This window comes from Balaenoptera ricei, chromosome 3 (assembly GCF_028023285.1).
Source record: "Balaenoptera ricei isolate mBalRic1 chromosome 3, mBalRic1.hap2, whole genome shotgun sequence".
Classification (NCBI taxonomy): domain Eukaryota; kingdom Metazoa; phylum Chordata; class Mammalia; order Artiodactyla; family Balaenopteridae; genus Balaenoptera; species Balaenoptera ricei.
Window position 1 is genome coordinate 155,890,199 of NC_082641.1, and position 26,217 is coordinate 155,916,415.

The window sequence follows — 26,217 nt, forward strand, 5'->3', positions numbered from 1 at the left end:
CTTGTCTTCTGCGTAGTTATATAATCCCAGCACACTTCTGTATGATCTGTAGACTTTTATGGGGTTGTGGCCAGGTCAGTTTTTAAATGTTTGGAAATGTCCTATGGAACAACATTGCAGTGGCAGTGAAGCTTGACAGGAGAATTGTATTACTGCTACCCTAGTTTTGGCTTAAGGGTGATGAGAAGATGAAATTTTTGATGGGTCAGTTTTAGTTGCGTATGTGTATGTGATTTATTTTTTAAAATTCTAACGTCTGTTATTCACAGCTTAGATATGTTGACTTTCTGATTATTCATCAGTCCCTTTACTGATGTATTTTCCTCCGAAAAACTACATTTGCTTCCAGACTGTTTTCATCTGATGGTAAAGAATAAATTTTTCATTTGCAGTATAAAGTTGATCTGAGAAAAAATGTTTATCTTGGCTCTTCACTTGGCTTCTGTGAAAGAAACTTAATAAAATAATATGGGCAATTCCCATTACTAATCCTAACCATGTACAACAGAGGTGTGTACAGTAACATAGCAAAAATAAGTTACTGTACTTTTACTTAGTCATTGCCTGTTTTAGACTAAGGAGCAGTGAGAGACATTTATAAATAATGATACGTCAGATCACTTTTGTTAAATGTCCTCTAATATTTGGATATTTGGTATCTGGCTTGTGTTATCTTTTATACAATCTTGTCTTCTTTCTTTGCACTTCAGTTTAACAACTCTGTGGTTTCCTATCTTCTTCTTGTGACACTCAGGTCCATCAGAATTTCCTGTGACTGTGACGGTAGAGAGTCCTTCCTCCTCAGAAATCGAAGAGGTCGAAGATTCCTCAGAAAGTGTTCAGGAAGAGCCAGAGAAAATCAGTTTGAAACAAGAAGCATTGCAGGTACGAAGTTATCACTTTAAAGCTATAGAGAAGATTATTTTTCAAATGGAAGCCTGATTGCAACACTGCACAGCTTGAGTGAGGGTTCTGTTTTCTCCTCCCATCTGCATTGTATCCCCTTGAATGGTTCCTTAAGCTTAGACCAAGGTGAATGGTGGACATTTGAACTCTAAGAAATAAAAATCAAAACATGTCGTTAGTAATATAGTTTCCTTTCCTTAGAACCTTAGGATATTCGATTTAGGGAGAACCTTAGTGATCATAAGATAAAGAAATTGAGTTCTGAATGAATATAGTCAGCTGATTCAGTGCTCTTGTTTTACAGATGAGAAAATTGACAGTTCTAGTTGAACTCTCTTTTTATAAGAGGAAAATATGGCCTCATTTTAAATAAAAGTAAAGTTGAAAAAAGTTTTGATGTTAATATTCTCCTTTCCTAAAATAAAAAACCTCAAGAAGCTACATTATATTCCCTAATAAACCTGACATCTAATGTGATTCCATACTTTGGTTTGTACGGACAGAAAAGAAAAACTGATTTTCATAAGAAACTTTTGCACCTCAAAAATAATATATTTGTTTTATTTCAACTTTAATGCAGAGCTGAACATTTCTAGTAAATAAGGGAATACCATTTGGGGGAACCTTGTCTTTGTGCTACAAAGTCCATGTGTAATTTTTAAAAATTATTTAATATGATTCTCTTTTCGTATGAAACATGAAACTTGACAGGTTTCAGAACTAATTATCCCATTATTGTAGGACTATGGTAATTACTCTTTGATTTTCAAAAGAGAATGTTAGATTTTTATGTTTTTAATTAAAATTAATGATAATATAGAGAAATTTTAAGAAAACTTAGAAAATTATGAAATGTTACAGTGGGAGAAATCTATAGTTCATGTAGAGTTACCCCCTTTCATTTTATAAATGAGCACCTACAATTTGTAGCACATAAGTGATTTCTTAGTAAATTGCAGAGTACGACAAGACCCGAGAGCATCTAACCCGCATTCCTTGTCATTTTAGATGTGTTGTATTCATTTCCTTCATGAGTAGAACAGGAGATTGTATTTCTAAAAGCAGTGATAGACTGGGGAAGACCAAGAACTTTAAACACTGGGACCACAGAATAGCAGATTCAGAATGCACTGAGAACCCTTGCAGCTCTTCTCCGTTTTGACAAGACACTACAAGGATGGTATCAAAGTGTTTAAGTACATAAGCCAACAACAGTCAAGAGATTTCAACATAGTTTTGAAAGACGGAAGACACATGGAAGAGTGTGAAACTGAAGCAGTAGAACAGAGGAAAAGCATCACCTAGAATATGCACAGGTACCACCTGCAACTGAGGAGGATTCTGACCCCACCTGCAGAAGTAGCTTCATGCTTTGATGCGCATGTAGGAGAGAGGGTGGAGTTAGTTAAAAGTGTGACTGAAATAGGGGAGCTCATTGAAGGGTTGTGTTTGGAGGAGTGGACTCCCAGCCCCGCCCTCACGCTCCTGAAGTGAGATGATTTTAAGTTTGAACACAGTGAAACTGGGGAGAACTAGGGCAGCTAGTGTGAGTTTTTACACCCTAGAAAAGAGTGTTTGGGGGGGATCCTATTACAGTCACTCCCCACTTCTTCCTGCATAAGAAGCCAATCAATCGTTGACTTCAGGGAGCTTTCTGCGCTCATTCTTAAATAGAAAATAACTGTCATTTGCCTGATAGTTGAGTAAAGCTTACAACATGAGAGGGGGGGAAAAGAGTGAAAACATATCCTGGTAGGACTGGGGACAATTTAGGGAACAAAATAATTTAAGAAAAAACCCTAATTAGTATCCTGAGAGAGGTTTAAAAAGAGCTAGCAACTATAAAATAAGACTAGGGTGTTAATTAAAAAGAGAATGGTCAGAAAGCAAGAGAGGTGTCTTGGATATGAAAATATGGTTGCTGAAATATATTCAGTAGGAATTTTAAAAATTTCTCAGTATATAAAAAAGAACGACACAATGGAAAATGTGATAGCCATATGTTAGAGAGGCTGCATCTGGGAGATCCAACATGTTACCATTAGAAACTCCAGACCCAGACAAAAAATGGAGGGAAGCTGTCAAAGGGCAACAAAATTCCCCACAGCTGAAAGTAGACATCAGGCCTCAGACTGAAAATAGTTACTCAAGTTTTGAGCAAGATGAACAAGAATAGACTCATACCTAGGCACCCTTCATTGTGAAACTTTAAAATACTGAAAAAATAAATTAAAATAGATTGGGCTTCCCTGGTGGCGCAGTGGTTAAGAATCTGCCTGCCAATGCAGGGGACATGGGTTCCATTCCTGGTCCGGGAAGATCCCACATGCCGCAGAACAACTAAGCCCATGTGCCACAGCTACTGTGCCCGCATGCCTCAACTACTGAAGCCTGCACGCCTAGAGCCTGTGCTCTGCAACAGAAGAAGCCACTGCAATGAGAAGCCCGTGCACCGCAACGGAGAGTAGCCCCCGTTCACTGCAACTAGAGAAAGCCTGCGCAGCAATGAATACCCAATGCAGCCAAAAATAAATAAATTAATTAATTAAAAGAAAAGTAGAATAAAATACTGAGAGGATACATCCATTCCAGAGAGAAAAATACTGGTCACCTAAAAAAAAAAATTTTAAATCTGACTTTATCATAGTTGTCATCAGCACCATGGATGCTGGAAGGTATTAGAAAGATACCTCCAAATTTTTCCAGCACATAATTTTCACCCTAGGGTTTTGTATCCAGCCAAACTATCAGTCATAAGTGGAGGCTGAATGAGATATTTTGCACAAAAAGAAATTTGAAAAATTTACCTCCTGTGCTACACCTTAAGCTATTTATAGAAATAATCCAGCAAAATGAGGCAATAAACCAAGAAGGAAGGTAATAGGGGATTCAGTGCAGAGAGCAGCTAGTCTAGATTGGAGAGGCTTCCATTGATTGTGTGATTGAGAGCTTAGAAACACCTTGAGGCATATTGTACTTACTAGGTATTAGGCACTGTTGGAAGGGAGGAGGGAGAGGAAGAGGAGAAGGAACTTGAACTCCAGAGGAGGAAAGGCTATACTGACATAAACATGAAGCAAACTAAACTATGGTTGATTTTTAACCGACTATTGGTGAGGAAGAGAAGAATCCACTTAAACTTGACACTATAGATGCCCCCGTTTTCAGTGACACACAGGGGTAACGACCACCTATCTAATTTGTTGTCCAAACCAGAACTTGTCCAAACTCCTTACACTTCAATAGTGTAAGGAGGCGCTCTAATGCTGTAATATCAGGACAACAGGTATAAACTGGAACAGCCCAAGGCGGCTTGGGGTATGTGGTCACCCTGCACAAGGGCAGTGACACTGACACAGTATGGAACGAGGTGTAGTCTATACACAGAGACACAGTACATCTGCAGTGGGCAATATTAATTTAATTGTAATAATGGCAATACTGTCTTGGTTTGTAGCTTTTATTGTCAACTTGCATGTAATAACAAATAACTAACCTAAACTATACTTAGTATGTATTAGTATTAACTTGGTATGTACTGAAATGTATTGTGTACTAGTATGTACTTAGTATATGTTAGGCTCTAAGTGTTTTTGCATATATTAACTCATTTAATCCTCTGAATAGCCTTATGAGGTTGGTGCTAATATCATTCCCACTTTTGAGAAAAGGATGCTAAGACAGGGAAGGAACTTGCCCAGGCTGTACCGAATTTAGGGCTGGATCGAGGCTTTGAGTTTAGGCTCTCTGCCTGTTCTCTTAAACCTTACTCCCTACTGACTCTCAAATGACAGAAGACTTAACTGCACATAGAACAGAATATAAATTTCAACTTTGACAACGTAAAAGCTAGGTTTGGAAGGTAGACAGGAGGTAGAAAAAAGGAAAGATGGTATGAATGTCCTCATTTTACAAAGCGTGACGTTGAGAGAGTTTATAGTGGATCAACAATGTAGGTTTTTAAGTATATCACTAAAGTCAAAGAGATCATGAGCAGTGGAATAACTAATGATGACATAACTTTACTGAGCAGTGTGGACATAGGAAAGAGTGTAAAGGAACTAAACCCTTACTTAGTAAATCAGAAAGTCAACAGATAATGCCTCAAATTTAGTCAGAAAATAGTCATGTTAGAGTATTACTTGGAAATGGAGAAGAATTCAAAATAACAATAGTTGGACCTCCCTGGTGGCGCAGTGGTTAAGAATCTGCCTGCCAAGGCAGGGGACACAGGTTCGAGCCCTGGTCCAGGAAGATCCCACATGCCGCGGAGCAATGAAGCCCGTGTGCCACAACTACGCAGCCTGCGCTCTAGAGCCTGCGAGCCACAACTACTGAGCCCACGTGCCACAGCTACTGAAGCCCTCGTGCCTAGATCCTGTGCTCCACGACAAGAGAAGCCACTACAATGAAGCGTAGCCCCCGCTCGCCGCAACTAGAGAAAGCCTACACGCAGCAACGAAGACCCAACACAGCCAAAAATAAATAAATAATAATTAAAAAAATAAGAATAAAAAATAACAATAGTTGACGTCAACCTCATAAAAAAGGAAATCCAAACAGCCAGTACACACAGAAAAGTATACGACTTCATCAAGTAATAAGAGAAAAGTGAGTCAAAACCAATGAAACTACATGCCAATCAGATTGACAAATACATAAATAAAGTCTGGTAGTATCAGGTATTGTAGACCTGGAGTACTATGGGAATCTTCTACCCTGCTTATACTGGAGTATAAATCTACACAACTACTTTGGAAAGCATTTAGCACTCTCCATCAACTGAAGGTATATAAATAGCCTGTGACCCAGCAGCCCTCACCCCCGCCCTGTGTAAATGCACCAGAATAACCGGTACAGCAGGATTCCTGTCCATGATTTGCATTAGCACAAACTGAAAACAACCCAAATGTCCATCAAGAGTCAAAAATTAAATAAATTATGTGTATTCATACAGTGGGAAAACTATCAAGCAATAAAACTGAATGAACTAGAGCTACAGGCTGCAATGCGGATGAATCTTTTAAACCAATGTTGAGTGAAAGAAATAAGATAGAAAAGACTTCATATACTATGATCCTCTACATAAAGTTAGACGTTGACAAAACTAAACTCTTTTGTTAGGGGTGCATGCAGGTTAAAGGAAATGATTTTCAGAAATGAGGATGGTGTTTAACCGGGAAGAGGGAAGGAGCTTGTGATGAGAAAACGATATGGGGGGGTTTTGAGATGCTGACAAGTATCAATACTTTCAGATTCGAGTAGTGGTTATGTAAGTATTCTCTTTTGATTTGTCACATTGACAGTTTTGTCCTGTGCACTTCTCAGTACACATATCGTATTTTACAATTAAAAACCTGTGTACAGAATCGGTCGCTTCTTGAGTGCTGGATGTGGGAGTGGGATGAGACTATTTCATTTTAAGCCCTTCACTACTGCTTGCGTTCACATGTTCATTCATTCAGCATTAATTGAACATATGCTGTGTACCAAGCACTCTTCTAATTTTATGTGTTTTAACTCATGTAATCCTCACAAGAGCTCTGTGATATGGGAGCTTATCTCCATTTTATAGATGAGGAAGTTGAGGCCTAGAGTTATAGAACTTGTCCAAGGTTATATAGCTAATGGGTAGTGCCAGGCCCATTTGCCTCAGAGAATCTGAATTTTTACAATATAATATAAAAGAGAAATTTAATTACTAATTATAAGCCAAAAAATTGCACATTAAAGAAGATGACAAGTTTTCATCTATCCAGTTAGAGAAAAACACACAGTCTGTCTTTCACACACGTACATCTTGTATTGGCAGGGATTTTCCTTATTAAGCAATTATTTATTGACCATCTACGTTGTGCTAGGCACAGGTGCTGGGGATAAACACTTAATAAAATACACCCCCTATCTTCAAATAACTTGCACTCTAGGTGAGGAAGTAAGCCAACAGTTACAGTAGAGGTTATATACCAAGTGATACATCGCTGATGGCAGTATAAAATCTCAGAAATCTTTTGGAAAGCGGTTTGGAGATAGGTACCTCAGAGCCTTAAAAATATTCATTTGCTTTGATCTCAAACTCATTTTTATGCATTTATTGTAAGAATGTTATTCTCAATATGGAAAAAAGCCTTCATGCATAAAAACGGTTATGTTGTCTTATAATATTGAAAAGTTGGAAAGAATTTAAATGTGTAAAATGGTTAACCAGTAAACCCACTCAGTGCAATATTTTGTAGCCCACAAAAAAAAAAATCAAGGTTATGAATCCCCTGATTATATGAGAAATGATTGATTTCAATGTTAAGTGGAGAAAAGTTGAACATAAAATTTGATATCCAATATGATGGGAGCTTTGTCCCAGATAAATCACCCTAGCCAGTGTACAGAAGGGATGAAGGAGAGCAGATGACAGGAAGGAAAATTATTCCAAAGCCTTATCATTAGTCTTACTTAAGTAATAGAATATCAAGCAATTTTACTTTCTAACTTTTTTGGTTCCATATTTCCACATAAGGGACATGAATTATTAATACTTTGTAGGAGAGGGGTACACTTTTTCACAAAAATTTCACACTGTGTTCTAATTCCCTCCATTAGAGGGAGAAACTATTTCATGTAATTGCACTTTGATGTGCTATTTAGAACCAGTCAGGAATTTTAGTCTACTTTCCTCTGACTGTGGTGAGGGTTTTTTGTTTGTTTGCTTATTTGTTTAGAATTTCTTTGAAATCAGTTTTAGAAGATTGATTAAACCATTATGTTAAAAGTAGAGGAATTTTGCAATTTTTTCCCCTTTTTTCCCATTGAAAACTTGACTGGCTTTAGTAATGAAACATTAAAGAATTTGAAGTTCTTAGACTCTCAATTTTTTAAACATGTTCTGAATATAAAAATATATGTTCATTGAGCAAATCTTTGAAAACAGTGAACAACTTATTGAAGGAAATAAAAGCCACCTCTGCGTGTACACACACCTAATCTGCTCTTTTGTCTTCAAAAAGTATCAAAAATATTTTGCCATGTCACTAAATACTCTTCTACATCAGAGAATTTGATTAAGCTTATGCATCATCTCCCAGGAGAAACGCACAGATATATTTTGAATGTAGAACTCCTGAAGCCCGTTCATTAACTCTGGCTGAGACCTCTTGTCATTCTTTTCTTAGTGGCTTCACAGCGCATTCCTTCATACGGTGAGCTATTTTTATTGAAACCAATCCCAATTTGGAGGCTCTTAGCTTTCTTCTAGGGTTTGGTTATAAACAATCTTATGACATCATGTTGGTAGATAAATCTTTGCCCACATCTTTAATTTTCTTAGGGTAAACTCCTGATGTAGGATTGTTGTTAGGTACCAAAAGCTACTCTCCAGAAAGTGATACCAGTTCCTCTCCCAATGATGGCATATAATAGAGTTCCTCATTCTTTAAGTGATTGTTCAAAGCAGTTAAAATGTATAAATATACCTTACTGTTTTCATAAGTATAGGTATTCTGACTGTTTATTGCTGCATAAGAAACCACCCCGAAACAGTGGCCCAAAACAATGACAGTCATTTATTTTGTCCACGAACCTGGAGGTTGAGTAGAATATTAATTCTTTTACTACACTCTCACTGACTGAAAACAATACCTATTTGACTAGCTCACAGTTCTGCAGATCAGAAGTCCAGGCACAGCGTGACTGGGTTTCCTGCTCAGATACACACGGGAACATGTGGGTTCCCTCCTGAGAGTGTTAAAGCACGTGAAATTTAAGTGTAAACATGGAGCCCCAAATGTTGGATGTTCACCATAGTTTGTGTGGGTCACAGACCTGAAATCAAGATGTCAGTCTGGCTGTGTTAGCATCCAGAGGCTCTGGGAAAGAATGCCTCCAAGCTTCTTCGGCTTGTTGGCATAATTCAGATTCTGCAGTTGCAGGACAGAGGTCCCCATTTCCTTGCTGGCTGTCAGTCGGGGGACGGTCTCAGCTCCTAGAGGCCTCTCGCTTGCCTTCCCTGCCGCAGCATTGGACTTCTTCAGAGCCAACAATGGAGGGTCTCCCTCTTGTCCCTTTTGTACTTCAATTCAGGAAGAGTTCAAGCCTTTTCATGGGGTGCCTGAGTAGGTCACATCCACCTAGAATAATCTCCCTATCTTAAAAAATCAACTGATTTTGAATCTTAATTCCGTCTGCAAAATCCCTTCACTACAGCACCCAGATTTAGGGTTTGATTGTTTAAGTGGAAGGTTTGTGTACTTCAATAAGTAGGAGTCTTAGGGGCTCTGTTAGAATTCTGCCTATTGCAAGCAGTGTCCCCACTTCAAGGACCGAAGTGTCTTAGTTCCTAAAACTCCTAAGAGAGCTTATCAGTGTTCATTTTATTTGATTGACCTTGGTGAGTGGGAAGACTACCACCTCCGTGAACAGGAACGGCACCCAGCTTCCTGAGTCCACAGTGTGGCTCTGCTACTTAGTGGTGTCACCTTGGCTGTGCTGCTCTACTTACTCTACTTCTCTGCCTCTGTTTCCCTCATCTGTAAAATAACATGGAGTTAGTGATTGTTCTTTCCTCGTAGGGTTTTTTTTAAAATAAATTATTTTATTTATTTATTTTTGGCTGCGCTGGGTGTTTGATACTGCTCACGGGCTTTCTCTAGTTGCGTCGAGCAGGGGCTACTCTTCCTAGTGGTGTGCGGGCTTCTCATTGCGGTGGTTTCTCTTGTTGCGGAGCACGGGCTCTAGGCACGCAGGCTTCAGTGGTTGTGACACGGGGGCTCTAGAGCGTAGGCTCAGTGGTCGTGGCGCACGGGCTTGGTTGCTCCGCGGCATGTGGGATCTTCCCGGACCAGGGCTCGAACCCGTGTCCCCTGCACTGGCAGGCGGATTCTTAACCACTGCGCCACCAGGGAAGCCCCCCTCTTAGGGTTTTGATGATTAGATTATTTAATGCCCAGGGAACTCCAGGAACAGTGCTTGACTGTAAATTGCTTTAAAAATGATTACTTTTTAAAAAAATGCTTTTGAATCTGCAATTATGCAATTCAGGTATATTAAGCATGTTCATTAATAGGACTTCCTACTATAAAGAGACCCACAAATAAAAATAGAAGTTTTCTTTCTTGGTCTTAACTATTTATTTCTGACTTGCTATGTTATACGCATATGCCTTTTATGGTGGGCTGCCACAAATTTATGTTGGAAAAAGTGGAATTTAAATAAATCTTTACTATGCTAATTTGATAGATTTTGATAATTCGTTTCACTAGCATGGTATGATATTACCAGTAGCAGACTAAAACCTGAGTTCACTTCTGGCTCTGCCCCTAAATCCTGATGAGTCCTACAGCTGGAAAGGCTTTTGGATATTATACTACGAATTAGTTATAATATTTACTCTGTTTGTTTAGGAAAAACTGGAGGAGTGCCTAAAGCAGTTAAAGGAGGAAAGAGTAATAAGACTTAAGGCTGATAAATGAGTCAATGAGGCAAACAATTTCTTAGACTTTTGAGAGTGTTTTCGTTTTATTTTGATTTGATTTTAAGCCATACACACAGTTTGTAAACTTTAAAACTGTAATATGTTGCAAATTGGTTGTATCATATGGACTTTTGCATTTACTGGTATTTAGTGATCATATGATCTATATTCCAGAAAGCATGTTTTTAAAAATGTGAAAATCTCATTTTGAGTGTGTGTGTGTGTGTGTGTGCTTTCATATGACACTAGCTTATTTTCTGTTCATGATTCTTTGATTCAAGAAAGCACTTTTTGTGCATATACTGTATATACAGTAGCATAAAAGACATGATGAGACTCTCCTGGCAATGAATTAGGAAAGTGAATCATTTAAATAAATTTAAGATATTGGAAAACTTGTACGAATGCAATGCAAGATAAAAATATATACTATAAGAATTACATTAGGTAATGTGCATGAAAGCAGGGCATAATCTAAAAAGTTCCATCTAAATATACTTTATCATAGGTTGAACGTAGGGAGGAATTTTTCAAAGTGCATCCGTTGGATTGGCGGACACTCATTCAATAAGTGTTGAGCACCTGCTTATATAAGGCAAAAGGGGCATCATGAACATAACAGCCTTTCTGAGAAATACTAGAGTTGAGCTTATAGGGGTTTTAAGTGCATAGGTGATGAGCGGAAGGGGAAGAGTGCACGGGAGTGAATATTTTCAAGAAGCCAAAGAAAATATTGGTGATCGTACATTTAATAAATTGGGTTGGGTATGATTTAGGACTTTTAAACGTAAGCATTAGATAGTATGCTCACTAAAGTTAATTCTTAACATTCAGCAGAGTTGTAATATGTTTTGTTCAAATCAGATTCTATAATTCACTTTCTAATTTAACGGAAACTTAAAGCAGGTAATTTTCTAATGTGGAATGAGGCTCCATTATGAATTTAACCAGTTAGAAATGTGATCTTTTGTGAAAGATCATTAATAAAACGATAACTTTGGTTTATTTATGTACCAGCTAAGTGTTATATAGGAAACTTTGTTGGGTGCCTGGGGGTTTTGGTTATAATGTGATATGGTCTCTGTCTTTACTGGTGGCGAGTTAGGTTAATTACAGGTTAATTACATTTTGAGTGTTTTAGTTTTGTTCCTTGAAACTAGACAAGACTACTTTTGATGACAATGAGAAAAAAGCATGTCAGACATTTTCAGTCTTCTTTTATAGCTGGAACATGAAAATGCCCAGTTAAAGAAATATAAAATTCTCTTTGTCTGAAGGCCTTCATGCCCACTCATTGACAAGCATGATCCTGGATGAGGAAGGTGTTTTGGGCAGCACTGAGAATTCTTTTCAGAAGTTCCATGCTTTCTTGGATCTCCTTAAAGATGCTGGGTTAGTTCATTTCTCTTCATGGCATTCTTCTCTTTGCGACTATAACGGTAGTTTGCTGAGGAACTGGAGCGATTTTCATCACTTACGTGGCCATATTTAGCCAAATTTAGTATAATTATCGGTAATATAGTTGACGTTTTAAAATGAGGAATTAAATTTTTTAAGAAATGCAAATAGGGCAGCCTGCTTTGGTAGAGTGGGGAGCCCATTATAAAAGAGTAACCTGTAGACAGAGTAATTAGTAGGTATAGTTTTTTGTGAAGACTAAATTGAAGGCAGTGTCCATTGAAAATACTTGGGAATGGATAAGAATTTTCCTATCTTTCATTTATTTTGCTTGTTTGATAAGTTTGAATTAAAGTTATTTTTGTCTTAGACATAAAAATTATTATTAATCTTCAGGGAAGATACAGGTCAGTGGTTCTCAACCGGGAACAATTTTGCCACAATGGCTGGTATAGATCAGTCAGATTTTCATTTACTAGGTCGTCCCCAGATGAATTCTACTGTTAGCAGTCCACCTAAAGAAGAAAAGAAGGCACTTGAAGAAGAAAAATCAGAATCCAAGCAGAGTGCCCCAGTACAAATGCAGAATCTCCAAGTAAGTGGACAGGACAGCACTTAATGATTCTAAGAGTGATTAGCAAAAAGGAAATGACCAAGTCAGAGAGAAAATAATAATGGTCGGTCTCTAATAGTTCACATGCTCGGGAGCTAGAGGACTGTGGAGTCCTCTCCAAATCTGAGATTAGTAAATGTGGGCCCATTTCATGATACTGTATTGCTGTACATAAGAAAACTGGAAGTTCTTTAGAAAATTTATGAGTTAAAGCAAACTCTCCTTAATGAAGAAAGAAAACATTACAGAAAATATTCCAAATTTTAAATTGTATAAATGTCTATTCTATTCATATTTTATCTAGGTTTCTATTTGTATGCAGTCAGCTTACAATGAAGGAACACTAATGAAGGGACACGTATTGACAGAATTTTTAAAATAAGTAATCTTGACATAGCTAATACGTAAGATATTATAGTGACTCACCTGGTCATGGGAATGGGAGGGGAAACATGTCAGCTTTTCCTCTAGCGTTACTTGGAGCCCCCTTCACCCACCTCAGCCAATCTCAGACTGGTCTTGGGAACTGACAGCTTGAGAACACAGTCTGGTCACAAACTATATACTGTTTACATGTGCCTGGAGGATAGAAAAGAAATTAATTTTCTTACAGAGTAGGGTTTCATTTTTAGTGAGGGAAAGGAAATGGGTAATAACTACCCCAATCACCAAAGTCTGAAAATGTAGCAGACATAGCCTTGGATATAGCTAGGTTAAGTTGAGAATCACTTGGCAAGATAGAATTAGAAAAAAACTGGCTCTGAAATCTTCTGAATAATCAATTACTGTGTTAATAATAAGATCACAGAATAACACTGACGTTTTGAACTCTACTTTTTAATGGTTGGCTTTGTTCATCACTGAATTTTTGTCTTGTCTTTTGTCTTTCCCTCCAGTTTCAGAAAATTACAGGTGATGCTGGGCTTCCTTTGCCTCTCGACTCCTTCCATGTCCCAGTCTCTACTCAGGAGGCCTTAGAAACTTCCAAAGACAACCTGGGGGTCCCAGTCACAGAGCAGCAGCAGGAGTCTTTTGAAGATTTCATTGCTAGAACATGTTCTCCCTTCAGCAGACGTCATTTCTGGAACTGGAAGTCAAAGAAAAGAAGAGGAATTATCTAGAAATAGCAGGTCTTCTTCAGAGAAAATGAGCAAAGCAGGTGAATAAACCAAAAAATACTCTGCTAAGAAACAACCTGGGAAGGACCTGCATTCCTGCTCTGACTCACCTGTAAAGCAGAAAAGCAAAGGAATTGGGCAAAAGAATTCTTTGGTTAATAAAGCAATTAAAAGTGAGTCTTTGAAAAAACACATTTCTGTTAAGAAAGAGAGTAGAATAGTGACTGTTTCATCAAAGACAACTAAAAGTAAACTCAGTCTACTAGAACATTCTGAAAGTGATACTCTTGGATCTGACTGTGAATTTTAAGAAAGCATCCATACTCTATCATGCCTAACATAGGACTAAATCTTTTAAAATTATGTTTTTGCCTTCAAATTTTAATAAACTACTTATGTTTTTATTATAGCATATGGTGTTTTCAATTACTTGACTGGAAGCCATTAGAGAAAGATTTATCTATACTTTTTTATTATAATGAAAGTTTTGGTGTATTTTTCCTTGTGACACTTTGCACCATTCATTCAGCTAGTGTTTTCTGAGGTCTTCATATGTACAGTACTTTTCTGGGTGCCATTGCTTTCAGCAGTGAACAAAATAAAGCCTTTACTCTCCTGGAACTAGCACTCTGTGGTGGGAGAAAACATAAACAACAAAACAGGGTAAGGGGTAAAAAGAGATGGGAATAATAAATGGAATAGTTTTACCATTTGGTTAAATGTCAAACTATTATAAATCACATGGCCAGAAGCCATTGACGTATTTTAATTCACAATAACCAGAGAGCCTCAAACATTTACCAAGGCACTTAACCGTGTTTATGGATTACAGCAACGCTATGAGATTGGGAACTATTACCATCCCCATTTTATAGATGAGGAGTCGGAGGAGACATTATGTGAGTTGCCAAGAATTACACAGCTATAAGTAAGTGGTAAGCTGCGATTTGACCCGAACCCATGCTCTTTTTTTTTTAAATGTACGGACTTTATTATGTTTCATTTGTTTCTGATTTATGTGATTATTTTCTTTAAAGATGTTTTTTGATGTCGACCATTTTTAAAGTGTTTATTGCATTTGTTACAGTATTGCTTCTGGTTTATATTTTGGTTTATGGCCACAAGGCATGTGGGATCTTTGCTCCCCGACCAGGGATCAAACTCTCACCCCCTCCATTGGAAGGCGAAGTCTTAACCACTGGACCACCAGGGAAGTCCCCCTTATGTGATGATTTTTATGGCAATTTTTTTAAATTTTATTTTTTATTGACGTATAGTTGAATTACAGTGTGTGTTAATTACTGCTGTACAGGAAAGTGACTCAGTTATACATTTATATACATTCTTTTTCATATTCTTTTCCATTGTGGTTTATCACAGAATATAGAATATCGTTCCCTGTGCTCTACAGTAGGACCTTTTTGGTTTTTTTAAAATACATCCACTTTTTTTTTAATAAATGTATTTATTTATTTATTTATTTTTGGCTGCGTTGGGCCTTCGTTGCTGCACGCGGGCTTTCTCTAGTTGCGGTGCACAGGCTTCTCAATGTGGTGGCTTCTCGTGTTGCAGAGCACGGGCTCTAGGTGCATGGACTTCAGTAGTTGTGGCATCAGGCTTAGTTGCTCTCTGGCATGTGGGATCTTCCCGGACCAGGGCTCGAACCCATGTCCCCTGCATTGGCAGGCGTATTCTTAACCACTGCGCCACCAGGGAAGTCCCATGTAGGACCTTTTTGTTTATCCATCCTGTATATACACCAGTTTGCATCTGCTAATCCCAAACTCCCAATCCAACCCTCTCCCACCCCCTCCCCCTTGGCAACCACCAGTCTATTCTCTATATCCTTGGTTATGTTTCTGTTTCACAGATAGGCAGAACCCAGGCTCTTAATTACTTTGTTATCCTGTTTCCTTGTTAAGAGAGGAAGGGTTTAAGGAAGGCACCGAGAGAGCAGCCAGTGAGCAGTGAGCAGTAGAAGTGCAAAACAGTGGGGCTATCAGAAAGCACACCTGTCTCCTTTCCCCATCGTGAGCCGAATTTTTAAACGGCAGAGTATGTAAGAGTATGTGATGACACATCTCTGGATTAAATTATGTCTCTCTGGTAAAACATGTACAGATAAGTCTTTAGTTCATTCAGACTGAAAGGTGAGATCAGAGAAGAGCTGGAGTGTCAGATTTCTTCTAGAAGTTCCTGCCTGATTGTTACTAAGAGGGCTACTACAGTACTAGTTAGTTCATTAGTCATGGATTGAGTGTTAGAGGAGCGAAACAATGAGCAAGATGTAGCGTTGGCCCTTTAGCAGTGGAGTGAGAGGGGAAGACACACAGCAGATGTCTCATCCTGCACGTGACATGCTGCTGTGACGGACATATTCAGGGCGTTTCATCAGTGTTTGTGGAAGAAGAGGGGGAGCTGTGAGGCAAAGAAAAGTCATGGAAAGAGGCAGTCCCTAAGCTAAGTCTTACAGGACTCGTGAAAAACTGGTGAGTCAGCCGGTGAAGGGCAAGGACACTCAAGGCAGAGAGGACAGCGGAAGTCCAGAGCCGTGAGTGTGCGAGGGGTGTGTTACGGAGCCACAAGCACAGGCTCTGGCGCATCAGTGCAGTGTCACCAGGCAGTGGCAAGTGCCCCTAAAGGAGGCAGCGAGGAGGAGGAGAGCGGGTCTTAGCCATCCATGTGCGTGGAGCTGGTTTCCTCAGAAAATAGCTAAGAATGGAAAGGACAAGTTCAGGTGGCATTTTAGACCACTGACGTCAGTATGGATGAGGAATCTGAAGAAGCCTGGAGACAATTATGCCCCACTCTTCTGAGGAGCAGTGTTTTTTATTTTCGAGTGGGACTTTCATGCTGCCACCTCCTCTCCTGTCCCTACTGAAAGGTTTATGGGCCGGCAGAAGGGAGAACCTGGCTTAAGTAAAGGTAATCAGGTTTCTTTACTGCGCAGCTTCTCGGGGCTGCTGTCGGCTAATGTTCATTCTGGATCGTCACAGCAGGCGTATGGTACACAGCCATCCTCAAAGCTATTTGACTCTAGAGTCCTTTTTTAATAGAAGTGTCTAACAACTGGTTCCACCAAACAGCAATTTGGTAACTTCTAGACCAGGTAATAGCAAGAAGAAAGGGGTCTGAAATAAGGTATAGATGAAGGGAGGAAATAAGTTCTAATTGTATTTAGGAAATTACAAGCAAGACTTGATCTTGGGAAGTAAGGAAGAAGTAGGAGGCGGAGGCTGAACCCCCATCTGTGTGACTAAGGTTGGGTGGTGGTATCATTGAGTTTGGAAATAGGGGATAAAGAACTGAATTGGGGAAAAGACTTTAGTTCTGGACATGTAGAATTTTAAAGCACCTGTAGAATTCGGGAGACAAACTGGTAGATAACTGGACCTGCACGTGAAGACATGGAAAGATAAAAATTTCAATGTCATCAGCACTTAGCAGTCATTAAAATCATGAAAATGGATGAGATTTCAGAGAATTGTGAGTACTGACAACGTTTAAGTAATAAGCAGAGAAAGAATTCTGGGAAGGAGAGAGGTGATAGAGTTTCAAGAAGGAGGAAGTAGATGACAGTGTCATCCTTCAGAGAATGTAAGTGTCCATTGGATTTGGGCAGTTAGGTCCCCAGTGACCTTAGAGCAGTTCAGTGAAGTGGTGGACAAGAAAGCCAGACGGCGATAAATTGAGGGTGTAGGGCTGCCTGTGGGGGCCAGGTGGGGCTAGTGAAGACAGTGGGAATAGGCTACTCTGAAGGAGTTTGGATGAAAAGAGAAAATAATTAGCAAAAAAGAACTTTTTAGAATGAGAAGGACTTATATTTTATATGTTGAAATGAAGGAACCGATGAAGGAGATCCTGAAGATGTAGATAATAATTTAGAGAACTGGGGAAACATGGACATAGGAATAAGAAAAAAACCTTGCACAGTATGTAAAAATCACTTGTATCCTTCGAGTTGGATGGATACTGGTAAGTTTGGGAGGAAATAAAGGTAAGAAGAGATAGACGTTAAATGAGTTTATACTGATAGCCTCAGTTTTCTTTGACACAGATTTTTCAGAGACACATATATACACATACATAATTACAGTTTTAAAATTCTTTCATAGTTACATGTTTTATTAATCATGTCTGAGAAAAGTCATTGATTTTCATTTTGTACAGCATTATCTTGTAAGGACAAGATACAGTGACAACTTCCAAGCTTTTTGCATATCAGAGCTGAAACTGAAAGTATCTCCATAATTGAATTTTCACTTCTTATTTGTAATCAGTTTATCCTTAGGAGGATACTTTCATAGTGTTTGATCACAGATGAGTTTGGGCATTGCTATCACTCAATAATGTTAAGCATCTGACAGGTTCTCTCCTATACTATATATTAATTTTTTCTCCATTAAGCAAATATTTATTGGCGGCCTGTGGGAATAAGATACACCTAGGTCCTCTTTCCTTGGTATATTCACAAAAGCCTCTGAAAGTAAATTTCCAAGTCAGGCCACACTAAGGCCTGGCATAATAAGTTTTCATCGTTAACGGTTTTTTTGTGTTTGTGGGTTTTTTTTGTTTTTGTTTTTATGAAGCAAGGATAAGACAGTGTCTTAACTCAGTAGTTGTCCGTCGATGAATAAGTCAAAGAAGACACACTGATGGGGCTTCCCTGGTGGCGCAGTGGTTGAGAATCTGCCTGCCAATGCAGGGGACACGGGTTCGAGCCCTGGTCTGGGAAGATCCCACATGGCACGGAGCAACTGGGCCCGTGAGCCACAATTACTGAGCCTGCGCGTCTGGAGCCTGTGCTCCGCAACAAGAGAGGCCGCGATGGTGAGAGGCCCGCGCACCGCGATGAAGAGTGGTCCCCACTTGCCGCAACTAGAGAAAGCCCTCGCACAGAAACGAAGACTCAACACAGTCATAAATAAATAAATAAATAAATAAATAAAAGAACGTGGGAAAAAAAAAAAAAAAAAAAGAAGACACTGATGAAGCATGGTACTTTGAATATCCTTTCCACAGAATAGGTAACGGGCCGTCCTGAAACTCTGGTGAGATGCTTATCATTTTCAGATTTTGGAGTGGCAGAGAAAACCCTATTACACCTTGAATTATCACTAGAAACAGGAATTCAGCCAAATAAAAACAGTGCCTCTGCCTACTGAGGTTGTCAATTTCCATCTTAACAAAAGTGAACATTTCCCCTTTAGATTAAAATCAAGAAAAATCCCCTCTGTCCAGGATGCAATAATGAGGTACAAGAAAGAGGAAAGCTGAAGGTATTCCCTCTTTACACCTGAACAGTGAATTCATTCTGATATCAAATATTTGTTATGATTCTGCTATGACCAGGTGCTTTATTGTGTTTAGAGATCAAGTTACCGTTCCTTCTTGGTAAGTAAGAAAAATCCGTTTTAGGACTCTGAATAGTAACTTTATATATTTTATATATATATTAAAACATATATATATTATATATAATATATATTCCACCTATTCAACAAAATTGTAATTTTCATCATCTCTTACGAATGATGAACTGTATTTACTCTTTGGAAAGGGCTTATAGGGAATTAAAGTCTCCATATACTTTTCATATAAGACCATGGAAACCAAATTCTCAAGTGGGAGCAAACTTAGGTTTTGCTGTGAAGGTTTATGCTTGCCTGGCCTTAGAGTGGTAGGCCAGGAACTCAAGGTGGAGTTTTCTTCCTCTAAGTTACTTTCATTGATGCCACCCTGAAAACATTTGGAGGGAGTATTTTTTGAAATAGCTTTATCTCAGTAACCCTTTAAAAATGCTTCAGGGTATGGGGAACATAACTGTCAAAATGTTCAAGCAACTCTTGTTGATTTAAGTGTAATTGATCAGGAGCAATACAGGAAAGAGCTGGGTACAAAAGACAAAAGGCCCGAGGCTATTTCATGTATAGTTTTTGCTTATTGTACAAAACAGAGAAAGTTTCATACACTCACACAGCCAAGGTCCCCTACTGTTCTCTCCTTTTAGCATAAATAAAAGAGAGCTAGTTTCTCAATAGCAGCATTCTATCCTTAAGTGGGTACACAGTGATATTCTAATGGTCTCCGGAGCAGGGAATAATTCCGTGGCAGCTCTGACCTCCAGTCACCGGGCTCTCTGTAACTTAAGTCTTTCATGGCCAAGGACTATAATCATTATTTCGATTTCTATTTAGCATCTCAAAATTGAAAGGATTCCATGGACAACAAAACAGGAAGTGATTTCATGAAGTGTTTTAGTATGGATAAAGTAATAAACTATAAAAATACAAATCATCAGTAAAGCTTTTTCTTTCCGGAGAACTATATTCAGAAATTAATGCAAGCATCTAAGGTGCACATGTGTGTTTTTTCACCCGTGATCATGTTTGTGTGTGTGTGTGTGTGTGTGCATTCCACTGCTACAGGAGACATGCAAAATAATATCAGATTTGCTACTCTATGAAGTACTGGTTTCTCCCAAGAACTGTGTGCTTGCAGGGTTCGTTCAGGAAGGTGAGTGCCCTACCACCACATCGCAGTCATATCTCATCACCTTCGGCAGCAATAATTTACACTTTAACCTTACATGCAGGCGTATTAAATTACTATTACTCATCAGAACTTGCTTATTAATAAAGCAAGCTGAATTAGCCACTGCAGAATCATATTTGGAAATTCAATGACAATTTTACATTTTTAATAAAGGCTCAGAAATATTATTGCAGAGCAGGTGGTACAGAAAACTGTGGTCAAATTTGACATTCACTAATAATTGAAGTGTGGAACGTGACAGGTGAAAATTGATATTGATTTCTTTCCTCTAATATTTGGAAGAGTTCTAAAAGCTAAATAAAATGAGATAACATGACATATCAAGTCTCACTGATTTCTTTGATCACCTCCTCCCCACATATCACTCCTTTGCCTACCATGTTTTGAATAATTCAATGCCCATAGTCTTTCCAGCTCAGTGCATTATAAAACACACTCAAGCTGGGTTTCAATCATATTAGACTGAAAGCTGAACTTTTTATGAAGGATTATTTAAGACAAAATGCGTCTTGAGCCCAACAGCCTTTGAAACCAAACAATCCTGGCAGTTCAGTGAGGAAATGTCAACACTGTGGAGAACTTTTGGATTCAGAAAATTCAGTAATCCTATTTGATGTATGTTAACTGTATCAATATTAACAACCTTCTGCTTGATTTCAGCACTGATCTGAGAGCTGAGTTACTGATTTGAGAGCTGAGTTAACTAGTTGTGAAAGCACTGAGAGAGTTGTTCTTGGGTTGAACTTGACCTGCCTCTGGGAATGCTCTCTGTTCTATCCATCTTGAAAAGCTTTATTCAAGTGCATTTCTCTGCCTTCCTTCTTCTCACCTGCACCCCTTGGGAAAACGAAAGATGCTCAAATATAGATGTTAACACTGCAGATGCTCTGTTTGGCAATGGAGTCTTTCAGCTTCCCAATAAAAAATTATATTGCTGATCACCCATTTGACTGAAAAGTGACTCATTTTACTGACAGATCTCTGGATTGAGATGCCAAAAGAAATAGGTCATTTCAAATTTCCTTTTTAATTTGAAGTCATAGCTTTGTGTTGCAACACTACTTGTTCAAAAGTTAGATCATGAAGGTTCCTTCCTATGACCTCCAAATAATTAATCAAAATGTTCTTCATTCGGCTATATAAAAAGCAAGCAGAATATTCCTAATTATCAATCTTTCTCTTGAGTCATATAGTTCTTGTAATTCCAAGGAAGAGAAACTCAAATGTAAAGTGTTACAATAGCCAAGCATACCAGCACTGTTATCTAACCATTCAGCAATTTTCTCTGCCAAGTCACTCTGAACCTTAGACTAGTGAGAATGTCTTTTTAATTAATTTTTAAGGTTCTCCTCTATTGAGTTAAAAAATGGTCACAATTTTATAAGTAAAATTAAAGAAAAAACACAAAATAGACCATCTGAGATATTTCCATTAGGCATTATATATATATATAAATATACATAATTTTAATATATATACATATATAAATGCACTGGGATAAATCTCCATCTTCTGTGTCAGTCGGACATAGGTCCATTTTCTTAGGAATAGGGAACTCCTTTCACAATGGAAGTGAGGAAATTGGCTGAACCATCCTTCTTGAATATAATTCCATGAAGCCACCATTGAAGGTTGTCTGGATCTTGGTTCCTTCTAGCAATCTACTCCTCCAACAGTGTGTAGTTCATCAAATTCAGGTCTTTCTGAAGCCAGGCTAGAAATACAAAGTGAGGTGGATGACTAAGGTAACTGACCAAAAAGGAGGAGGAAGAGAGCAAAACAATTTCCCAATTTCATTTTTTCCCATATTCTCTGTGCTTTACAAGGGAAAAAAAAATTTGGGTCTGAGTTCCTTTCATTCTTAGCCATTGTTGGTTCAAAGTCTGAGAAAAAAAAAAAAAAAAAAAAGGTAAAAACAAAAATATGGAGTCCAGAATTCCGTTAGCTCTCTTGCATGCAATATCACAACTTAAAAGGTCTTCCAAAATGAAGGGATAAACTTTTAAAAATATAGCCCAATCTTTTCAATCTAAACAAGTAAACACTAAAAATATATTTTAGAAATCCAGCAAACACACTAACCACAGTCAAAGCAAAGAAAGGCTTATGGCTTACCAAATGACAGTGGCTGTCTACAAGAGAGATAAAGAATACTCCAAAATTCTATCTGACCTGGCAGAGCTCAGCACAGCTACTATTCTTCTTTCCTAAAAGCAAGGCATAGAGAAATTGAATAAAACTTGCCAAAATGTCCCCCGCTGCCTCCAAAAGCAGATTAAAGAAGGGAATGTCCAGAAATCAGGATGAAGAAAACTACTTAGAGAAGCCCCTTCTCCTATCAGTGGACCACCAGGGTTTATCTGGGTAATAAAATGATAATAGGCCTTTTTGTCATCTTCTTTTTATAATTTATACATTTAAATTTCAGTTAACATTTTAAAAATATCCAATCAGAATGACAGGCATTTCCAGAAGTATCAGTTTTTTTAATCCTCACCCTTTTACAAATGTGAAAACTGAGGCTCAGTATAGTTGTCAAGAAGTTTTCCTAAATCATTGAAGCTGTAAATTTGGGACCTAAGTCTAAATCAGTTTCTCATTTTATCTTGGCTATCTTCTTGAAATTCTGTTTAGGGACATGGGGAGAGAGAAGGGGAAGCTGGGACGAAGTGAGAGAGTGGCATGGACATATATACACTACCAAATGTAAAATAGATAGCTAGTGGGAAGCAGCCAAGTAGCACAGGGAGATCAGCTCGGGGCTTTGTGACCACCTAGAGGGGTGGGATAGGGAGGGTGGGAGGGAGACGCAAAAAGGAGGGGATATGGGGATATATATATACGTATAGCTGATGCACTGTTATACAGCAGAGACTAACACAACATGGTAAAGCAATTATACTCCAATGAAGATGTTAAAAATATACATATGAAAGCTATACTATAAAATAGATACAGTGATAATGTATCTGAGAGGTGGAATTATGGCTGTTTTTTAATCTATTTTTGGATTATTTGATTACTTGATTTCTCTATAAAGAATATGAATCCCTTGTGTAATAAAAGTTACTCAAAACCAAAAAACAAAACAAGAAAAAAAACCAATTCTGTTTAGGAAGAGAGGATAGAATGAAGGTTTGAGCATAGAAATCATCTAGAAATCACTGAAGATACTGGGCCTGTAGTGCAGTTTCATTTGTAGTGGGTTTGGCTTACATTCTTATGTTTAGTTTTATTTCTATACAACTATCAAAGAAGGAGAAAGAAGTTGGGTAATATTTGCATTTGCAACTAATCAAAGCAGAATTGCTTTTAGCTTTAACAAAAAGATCGTTTTGTGATCTCAGATTAACATCTTTATTCTTAAATGGAGCATAAATAACATTTATTGGCTAAGATTATTTGCAATAAACAAGACTGTTTACTGTTTACCACCTAGCAGATGACTATTTGTAAGTCTCACTGAGTATGCTAAAAGCTTATACTGAGCTCTCATTTTACCAGAGTGAATTTAAATTAACTTCAGCAGCCAGAATTAATGAAACGGGTAAATGATCCAAAGATATTCCACAGGGTATTCTGTTTTAATTAGAGATAGAAAATGTGAGTCATTAGAGGTTTTTAAAAATGTTGCATTCTATTACTTTCTCATATTTTAAATCTAGGAATATAGATGAAAACTAAAACATGTTAGCCACCTTAGTTCAGTTTTTAATGTATATCAGCTCTGAATTTATATTGAGTGAATAGTAAAGAGTCTGAATGAAGGACATAATCTGGAGGCATTCAGGTACAAGTAATAAACTTTATTAGAAGTTGAGTATCTGTTAATTAGCAGGCAGCTATATAACTTAACTATAAAGCCACTACAATTCAAACATTGTAGCATTACTACATGAATGAACACATATACAAATTAAACAGAAAAGAATATCCACAAATAGTTCTAAGTATGTCTGGGAAGTTTGATTGTGATAAAGTCAAGGTATAATCTTTAAAATTGATGCCTAGAAAACTACACACCCATTGAAAACTAAAGTCTGTACCTCACACTACATACCAAAATAAATTACACCAGTTGCACATGTAAGAAGCTTGCAAGTTGCCACTTTATCCTAACAAGATGCGTCTTTTTTTTTTTTTTTTAATGAATTTATTTATTTATTTATTTATTTATTTTTGGCTGTGTTGGGTGTTTGTTTCTGTGCGAGGGCTTTCTCCAGTTGCGGCGAGCGGGGGCCACTCTTCATCGCGGTGCGCGGGCCTCTCACTCTCGCGGCCTCTCTTGTTGCGGAGCACAGGCTCCAGACGCGCAGGCTCAGTAGTTGTGGTTCATGGGCCCAATTGCTCCACGGCATGTGGGATCCTCCCAGACCAGGGCTCGAACCCATGTCCCCTGCATTGGCAGGCAGACTCTCAACCACTGCGCCACCAGGGAAGCCCAAGATGCGTCTTTTACGAATGTTTTCTCCAACTCTGTGGCTTGTCTTTTCATTATCTTGATAGTGATTTTCACAGAGCAGAAATTTTCTATTTTAATGAAGTCTAGCTTATCAATTCTTTCTTTCATGGATTGTGCCTTTGGTGTTATATTTTAAAAGTCACTGCCATACCCAAGGTCATCTAGGTTTTCTCCTATGTTATCTTCTGGGAGTTTTACAGTTTTGTGTTTTACATTTAGGCCTGTGGTTCATTTTGACTTAAGTTTTATGAAGGATATAAAGTCTGTGTCTAGATTTTTTTTTTTTTTTTTTACTATGGACATCCAGTTGTTTCAGCACTATTTGATGAAAAGCCAATCTTTGCTCCGTTGTATTGCCTTTGTTCTTTTGCCAAAGATCAGTTGACTGTATTTATGTGGGTCTATTTTGGGGCTCTTTATTCTGTTCCATTGATCTATTTGTTCTTTCACCAATACCACCCTGTCTTGATTACTGCACCTTCATAATAAGTCCTCAAGCTGGGTAGTGTCATCCCTTCAACTTTGTCCTTCTTCAATGAGGTGATAGCTATTCTGGGTCTCTTGCCTCTTCATATGGACTTTAGAATCAGTTTGCCAATATCCATAAAATAACTTGCTGAGATTTTGATTGGGATCGCACTGAATTTCTATAGATTAAGTCGGAAAGAACTGACATCTTGATAATACCGAGGCTTCCTATTCATGAACATGCAATATCTCTCCATTTATTTAGTTATTCTTTGACTTCATTCATCACGGTTTTGTAGTTTTCCTCCTATAGAGGTTGTACGTATTTTATTAGATTTATACTGAAGTATTACATTTTTGGCAGTGCTATTGTAAATAGTGTGGGGTTTTTTTAAACCTATTCCACTTGCTCATTATTGGTATATAGGAAAACAATTGCCTTTTGTATATTAACCTTGGATCCTGCAACCTTGCTATAATCACTTACTAGTTACAGGAGTTTTGTGTCAACTCTTTAAGATTTTCTACATAGATGATCATGTCACCTGTGAACAAAGACAGCTTTATGTCTTCCTGCTCAATCTGTACACCATTTATTTCCTTTTCTTGCCTTATTGCATTAGCAAGGACTTACAGCACAATACTGAAAAGTTATAATAAAGGAGGACATCCTTGCCTTGTGCTTAATCTTAGTGGGAAAGCATTGAGTTTCTCTCCAGTAAGTATGATGTTAGCTATTGGTTTTTTTGTAGATCGTATTTATCAAGTTAAGAAAGTCCCTCTCTATTCCTAGTTTACTGAGAGTTTTTCTCATGAGTACACACTGGATTTTGTCAAATGCTTCTTCCGCATGTATTTATATGTTTTTTTTTTTTCCTTTTCTTTGTCTTGGATGGATTATATTGATTAATTTTCCAATGTTGAACCAGCCTTACTTACCTGACACAAATCCCATTTGGTCATGGTATATAATTGTTTTTATACTTTTGTGGCGTCAACTTGCTAACATTTTGTTGAGAATCTCTGACACAATTCTTATCACATTTCTACTATAAAAGGTTTGGGAGTCTAATGAATTTAAGCTATTAATTAGTCTTATCAAATTGCGCTTTTTATTCAAAGATACACCATAGCAGAACCCTGAGGGAATAGATGGTGAACTGTAAGGCCTGAATTTACACTTCTTTTCTTCTTTATACCCTGAACCCGTCTCTCAACAAGTGTTTACGGCTGA

At 38.0% G+C, this 26,217-nt stretch overlaps 1 protein-coding gene and 1 long non-coding RNA gene across 4 annotated transcripts in view; one reads left to right on the forward strand and one right to left on the reverse strand.

Annotated features, from left to right (window-relative positions):
* The window catches only part of LOC132362741 (centrosomal protein of 78 kDa-like), a 38,006-nt gene extending 24,480 nt beyond the window's left edge, over positions 1–13,526 (forward strand). For both annotated transcript variants that reach the window (XM_059917731.1, XM_059917730.1), the window contains 3 exons: positions 755–885; positions 11,647–11,761; positions 13,277–13,526. In XM_059917731.1, coding sequence (XP_059773714.1) covers positions 755–885; positions 11,647–11,761; positions 13,277–13,358 — 328 coding nt within the window. In that variant the 3' untranslated portion in view covers positions 13,359–13,526. The remainder of the gene's footprint in view (positions 1–754; positions 886–11,646; positions 11,762–13,276) is intronic.
* Positions 10,843–26,217, reverse strand: part of LOC132362750 (uncharacterized) — a 98,601-nt gene continuing 83,226 nt past the window's right edge. The window contains exons 3-4 of one of the 2 annotated variants that reach the window (XR_009502471.1): positions 12,807–13,467; positions 10,843–12,282 (exon numbers count right to left, since the gene is read on the reverse strand). This is a non-coding gene — a long non-coding RNA (uncharacterized LOC132362750). Of the gene's footprint in view, positions 12,283–12,675; positions 13,468–26,217 lie in introns of those variants that run through there. The other variant, XR_009502470.1, reaches the window with a different exon arrangement.